The sequence below is a fragment of the Mesoplodon mirus genome (genome assembly GCF_964341445.2).
Source record: "Mesoplodon mirus genome assembly, chromosome: 9".
NCBI classification, from domain to species: Eukaryota; Metazoa; Chordata; class Mammalia; order Artiodactyla; family Ziphiidae; genus Mesoplodon; species Mesoplodon mirus.
In genome coordinates this window covers 46,220,688-46,228,104 of record NC_138985.1, presented here as the reverse complement: position 1 = coordinate 46,228,104, position 7,417 = coordinate 46,220,688, and the positions used below count along the sequence as shown (strand labels likewise).

Sequence of the window (7,417 nt, the reverse complement as noted above, 5' to 3'; positions counted from 1 at the left end):
GCTGTTCTTTTTAAAATTTATTTTCCTCTTCTTAATCGGTATAAGGTAAAAAGATTTTAAAAATTAATCAACAATATAATCTTTAAATGTGATTTTAATAGAAATTAACTTGTTAGTAGTTTACTTCTCTAAGATGCTCTCTGAAACTATTTTGCATATGGTTCTAAAACTGGCATTTGTGTAAGGTACAAAATTGACCAAGTAGTATGCATTTCCATTTTTCCATGTAGAATATACATGAATGATATCTGAAATGTTGTAACACATATTAACAGCAAATGTGGGAGACAAGAGGCTAGTAAATTATTTTATACCTTTTCTTAGTGGACCATTCTTCTCATCTGATTTTTATTTCTGGGATAAAAGCTATTTAAACAGTAGTTTTCAGATGATTACTCTCTCGATGATAATTGGGAAGACTTTTACCCACCCACCTGCCCCAAAAGGCTCAAATAATTTTTAGAAGTACTAAAAATAGTGTGTTTGATTTGAGGAATAACAGGATATTACATAGTTTCAAAGTATCTCCCCACAAGAAACCTATACATTACAAAGATAAAAGAGTAACTTTACTATTTGACTGGAGAAACTTGGCAGGTATGACCTTAATTGAATAATCAAATGTAACACTACCAGTAACGGGATTAATTGACAGCAACTACCTCCCAAAGTGATGCACTGCAAAGCACTCAGCATCACCTCTACAGTATCTCAGCAAAAAGTCCATAACTTGGATCTAGTCACGAGGAGACATCAAACCCAAACTGAGAGCCGTGCTACAAAATAACTGGCTTGTACTCCTAAAAACTGTCAAGGTCATGAAATATAAAGACAGACTCAGAAACTGCTCCAGGTTAAAGGAAACTAAAGAGAGACAAGATGAAATGCAATGCATGATCTTCGAATTTTTTTTTTTTTGCTACCAAGGACATTATTGAAATAATCAGATATGAATAAGTTCTGTAGATTATATAATAGTATTATAGCAATATTAATTTCTGATTTCAATAATGGGACTGTGTTTTTAAAAAAGAATTCCTTGCTTTTGGGGAAACACACTGAAGAATTCAGGTGTAAAAAGGCAATATATCTACAAATTACTTTTAAATGAGAGAGAGAGCAAGAAAAAAAATGTAGTAAAATATTTACATTTGGAATCTTGGTGAAGGGTATTCAAGAATTCTTGTATTATTCTTGCAGCTTTTCTGAAATCCTGAAATTGTCAAGATAAAATATTTCTTTTTTTAAAAAAAAATAGTGTGATTTCTTCACTGAGACTTTTTTAAATGCTCTATTCTGATACCAGCATTTTTTAATGCAAGTAGCTTGACGCATTTCAAAAAATTACATTTAATTCCTAGATTTCAAGTGCAAATTTGGAGCCAAGAAACCAACCCATTCAGTTGAATCAACATTTATTAAATGCAGTGTGTTAGGTCCTGGCAAAAAACAGTGATGGCACAGACAGAATCCTGCCTCGGAAGTTTCCCAAGCTAGAGGAGAACCAAACTCATAGATAAGATCATAAGATAGTCTGAAGTCTTCAAGATTGGAAGAGACTGGCCAAATAGTGACTCAACTTAGCAAAATAAACCTTAATGCAATATGTTTTTAGAAAATCAAAATTAGTGCAAGACATACATGACGAACAAATGTCAAATTTTCAAATAAAGACAGGATCAGCAGTATTGATTTTTTTTTCTTTTTGCCTTAAGCTCCACTAGGACTCTGTCAGGCACTGCTTCACCCCTACCCTTCAGGACGGCCAGTGGTTTCCAGACCCATCTAATTTTCAGAAATGTAAATTTTCTGATATTTAGATCTCAGTAAAATTATTATTACTCGGTGACTGCAGTTGGGGTCCTCTGACACACTCATGGTCTCTGGCATATGCTGTCTTTCCGGCATGTATGGCACGCAGTACCTGGCGCAGGGGAAACACTAGTGTATCTGAGGTACGACGGGGTGTTGCAGGGTCACACCCGCGAACGTCACAGAAGTCAGGCTTTGGCTTCAGATCTTCCCTACTTTGGATTGGCTTTTAGTCAACAAGGTTCTGGTAACTGTTGGTAACCGTCAGAACAATCAGCCGCAGGCCAGGCTGGGTTGATCAGAGGTGCTGCTGAGTCCCCCTGTGTCCTGATGACTGGGGACCTCGAACATCTGCCCTGTGCCTTCCAACACACGACAAGCCAAGCGAAGGCGGCAGATGCCGCCCTGGAAATCAGCCGTAGAGTAAGCATCTCCACCTTCCCCAGATCACGGAGCATTTCGGGGTGGGGGCAGGGGCAGGGGCGGGGGCGGGGTGAGGAGGGGGCCTGTCAGCTGCCCTAGTCCGCTGGAAGCCACCCCTGGGATCCAGGGCGGAGGGATGGAGCAACAGCGGACCTCAGCCAAACCCTCCAACTGGGGCTAGAGACCTGTAATCACCTGGGTGGGGTTTGGGGGCTGCCCCTGATCCACACTAACTGATGTATACTAACTTTTTCCCACTTAATATCTCCTGAATATATAATTACGGCAGTTTAGAGATTAGGTAATAAGGCCATAAATTTGGAGTCTTGACTCTCCAAAGGAGATATATATATACACATATATATATAACACTGAAATGTTCCCCTAAAGTGCAGATCGACACAATGGGGAGGAAAAGTTCTTTGAGGGACAATACAAGCAGAGTTGAGGGCAGTTAAGATAATGGCTAAAAGAATATTTGAGTGGGAAAAAAATGTCAAAATTGTGTTATGCCACTTAGGACCTAGCAAGGTGTTCTTGAGTTCTCACACTTGTCTAGAAAGGCTGGGAGCTATGATGATTAATCAAGGCTGAAAGTTCTGTAATGAACTGAAAACTTCACACTAAATCTTAACTAACTTGTGGTGCATGTGTATTGCATGTAGGTATAGGAATTTATCTATCATTACAGTATGTAAATCGTCAAAGCAAGGATATTTCCTTCTACAGATTTTAATACAGTCTTGATTCTTCTAGGATTTAATAATCCCACAATTTTCAAACATTTTTCTCCTTTATCCAGATTCCAAGGCATCCGCAGTGGAAGAAGTTGCTTTTATTCTTTCCAACTCTCTGCACCCAAGTTCTGTGTTGGATTGTTTTTATTTTCCTGTTTTGTCAATCAGTTAATTTGAAAGCTAACATTTCCTCCTCATCACGTTGCTGAAATTGCTCCCCAAATTGAATACCTTTTCTGAGTGGTATCCTCTACCACCCTATGCAACACTGCAGATTCAAATTCTACCTTCTTGAAATCCGCCCTCTCAGCTCCCACTGTCTTTTTGTTTCTCTTCCTCACTTTATAACAACGCCCCGTCTTTCTCCTTATCCAGCTTGGTTCTCTCCTCCTCTTTCTAAATATAGACACTTCACGATGATCTTACCTGGGTCCCACTCTCTCCTGTGTGCTGGCCGACTGGCCAGTCTGTACACACCCACCCTGACATCGCTGGTGAGATCCGCTCTCCCACTTGCAGCTTTCTGGTGGACAGCTTGACTTGTGTGATCCACCAGTGCCTCAGTTTCAGCATTTCTCAACTGCAAGCATCTTCCCTCCCAGTCACCTGTCTCATCCTCATGTCATCGCACAATCATCATCACCTGTGACTTCCCTTGCCCTTATTCTCTGCCTCTAGTTACTTGCCAGTTCTCATCAGTTCTCTTTGTACATCACATGTCATATCTGTTCACTGCTTATTCTCACTTGCTACTGTCCTGGGGCAGGCTCATCGGCTCTTGACTTGATTTTCCAGAGGCAACCTTGCTTCCTATCTGCAGTTCTGTCTGCACCCCAGGCCACCATATATGGTGCTGCTACAGCCATCTTCCTGAGATTTAGCTTTGTCACATCTCTCCTCCAGTTTAAAAATCCTATAATACTTCTCTATTGCCCCAGAATTGAGTCCAGTGATGAATTATCCAATAGTTATTAAGCCCATCCTTTTACAGCCTGACAAAACAAGGGCACAAGAAAAGGAGGAAAAATGATTTTGAAATAACTTGATATTGCATATTGCTTAAAAGCATTGATGTAGTTGTCATGGGAAAAATCAGAACTTTATTGGAATTCCTTACACTGATTTTACCGTGCAGTTAGTATATATAGTTCATGTATATGTATATCTATCTCGTATAAAATTAAATTTAAATTTCAGATTACATAAAATATGTGATTTTAAGTTAGCATTCTTGGGACCTATAAAAGTTTTGTTTGAGCAGTAGGTGCACACTTCTGAGCCTAAATTTCAAAGTTAGCACAAATAATATGACCCTAACCCACCTTTTAAAATTGATTCCTCACAATTGCCTTCCCCGTGCCTTTCCCTGCAGCCAAAGGCTGTACAACCCTAACGCCTCACACGTTCTTCCCCTGCTTTTTCTCTTTTGTGTACTTACTCCCCTGTGTCTAAAATGTCCATCCATCGATATCTGTGTCTAATTTCTCCTCACCATTTCAGACCCAGCCCAGTTGTCAGTGCTGCCCTAAAATCCTCTCAAAGTTCCCAGGGTTGACAGTATTTTCTTCTTCCTCTTAATTCACCAGAGCATATTTTCCCCTTCTCTTAGCCCTTAATATTTGCAACCTTCTTTTGCAACATTGTGTATACTTCCTTCTCTTACTAAAAGTTTAGTCATAGAGAGTAGGCACCTTTCCTGATTCATTGCTACATTTACTAGCTAGTCTTAGACTAAGCTAGTCATAGCCTGAACTAAGACAAAGTAGTTTGTGGTTCAATAAATGGCTGAATGATCTGTTTGGACCTACGACTTTAAAAATATTCATATTAAAGAGTGCTGTTGTGTGCAGCTGTTGTGAAAAATAGTATGGCAATTCCTTAAAAAATTAAATATACAATTACCATGTGATCCAGCAATTCCACTTCTGAATATATACTCAAACGAAGTGTAAGCAGGGACTCAGATATTTGTATACCCATGTTCATAGCAACATTATTCACAAAAGCCAAAAAGTGGAAACAACCCAAGTGTCCATTGATAGTTAAATGGAAAAACAAAATGTGGTACATATATACAATGGAATATTATTCAGCCTTAAAAATGAAGGAAATCCTGGCATACATCACAACATAGATGATTCTTGGAGACATTATGCTAAGGGAAATAAGCCAGTTGCAAAAAGACAAATACTGCCTGATTCCATTTATTTGAGGTACTTAGGGTAGTCAAATTTATAGACTGAAAGTAGAAGGGTGGGTGTCAGCAACAGGGGAAGAAATTAGGAGTTAGTGTATAATGGGTACAGAGTTTCATTTGAGGAAGATGAAAAACTTCTGAAAATGCATGGTGGTGATGGCTGAGCAGCAATGTGAATGCACTTAATGCCACAAAACTGTACAGTTATAACAGTAAATTCTATATTATGTATATTTTACCACAATAAAAAAAAATAGTCCAGGGAAAGAATTCTTGTGCTTCTTTAGATGAAAGGAATATGCTGCTAGTGAAGTTGTTTGTTGTTTGGGAACTGAAACTGCTCCACCACGGATTCACTGGAAGTTGAAACTTCTTGACACATTTTTGAGTTCTTTGGCATTTTGACACTTTATTGTTACCAGATTCGTATGAAGTTTTCAGTTGGAAGGAAACATGCCATGATAAAGAGCTTGTGTAAATAAATAATTAATTACATCAGTGATTCACATATTATGACGATAGTTTCAATTTCCCTTTTCCTGTTTTTATTTTCAAAATTTGATTTCAATCCTAAAATACTCATTCCATGGCTAGAATGTTCAAAATGTGTATTAATTTCTGATTACTAAGTTAATATGTGTTTATCATAAAATATTCAAACATTATTGAAAAGTGGATTGCTTAAAAAGTGACAGTCCCTCATGATCTCAAGTGATACCTTGTTAATAACTTGGAGTGTGTGCGTTTTGTGTGCATATAAATATCATGGGTAACAAAACTGCCTATGACATTTTAACTTAAAAATATACCTTGGAGGGCTTCCCTGGTGGCACAGTGGTTGAGAGTCCATCTGCCGATGCAGGGGACGCGGGTTCGTGCCCCAGTCTGGGAAGATCCCACATGCCGTGGAGCGGCTAGGCCCGTGAGCCATGGCCGCTGAGCCTGCGCGTCCGGAGCCTGTGCTCCGCAATGGGAGAGGCCACAACAGTGAGAGGCCCGCGTACGGCAAAAAAAAAAAAAAATATATATATATATATATATATATATATATATTTTTTTTTTTTGGATATCTTCATTGGTCTAGATATCCATCTGTCTACATTTTTAAGCTACTGCACAGCGTTCTATTGAGAAGTTACATTTTAATTTAACCCATATTCCAATTAATGGGGCATATTTCACAACTACAATGTATGTATGAGATGAGCAGTGGTATTCACATTTTGCATGTGTGTGTATGTACTGGTGTATTTCTGAGTGCTAGATGTGAAATTGTGGGATAAAGTTAAAAGCAAGTTTGTAATTTTAATAGATAGCTGCAAAATTTTAATTCTAATTTGATCAGGCTTTAACATTCCAAACACTTTGGTGAAATTGAGATTGACTGTGTACAGTAGAAGCTGATGGTTTGGATGTTAAATTAAAATTCCCAGATGTGGATGCCTAAGACTGATCCAATGGGTTTTTCTAAGCCCCAGATTCAGCTCACTTATCATGGTTACAAAAATACCCTGATGGAAATGCCTACACCTGAGCCAATAAATTCTCTAAGCCCCAAGATTCAGGTTGTATAACAGGGTCACAAAGGAAGTTTGGGATATAAATTAGCAGCTGCTCTCCATCCCTGGGGTATCTGTCTTTTTCACTTCTTCAGATATTTGTTCATCCCATTAAATCTAACTCTTTTAATGTCCTCTACTAAATAATGAAACCATTGTCAAAATTTCATAAATCCCTTACTGACATTACTACCTCACCACCCACAACAAATCCCAGCTGAAATTTGGTGATTTTTTTTTGTTTTGTTTTGTTTTTTTGCGGTACGCAGGCCTCTCACTGCTGTGGCCTCTCCTGTTGCGGAGCACAGGCTCCGGACGCGCAGGCTCAGTGGCCATGGCTCACGGGCCCAGCTGCTCCACGGCATGTGGGATCCTCCCGGACCAGTGCATGAACCCGTGTCCCCCGCATCGGCAGGCGGACTCTCAACCACTGTGCCACCAGGGAAGCCCTGGTGATTGTTTTGACTCTGGTAATTACAATGTTTTTCAGATTCCAGAAGTGCAATGATTATACTTTCCACTTTTGTTGTGTCTTGTTAGCTTTACTCCCTCATTGACAAATTATAGATGGGCTTTAATTTTTCCATATCATCTTAGGCCATGTGGCCTATAAATGTTATTTTGTAGTTTAGTAAAGGACCTTAAGAAGAAAAAGCAAAGCAGTTAAATAGCTGTTGTTGGATATGTGT

The 7,417-nt window shown here is 39.0% G+C and overlaps 1 protein-coding gene across 1 annotated transcript in view; it reads left to right on the top strand.

Annotated features, from left to right (window-relative positions):
• Nucleotides 1–2,142: 2,142 nt before the first annotated feature.
• Nucleotides 2,143–7,417, top strand: part of LRRC72 (leucine rich repeat containing 72) — a gene marked incomplete at both ends in the record, with an annotated part of 49,954 nt that continues 44,679 nt past the window's right edge. The window contains 1 exon segment of the mRNA XM_082632225.1: nt 2,143–2,235. Within this exon segment, the coding sequence (XP_082488351.1) occupies nt 2,143–2,235 (93 nt within the window).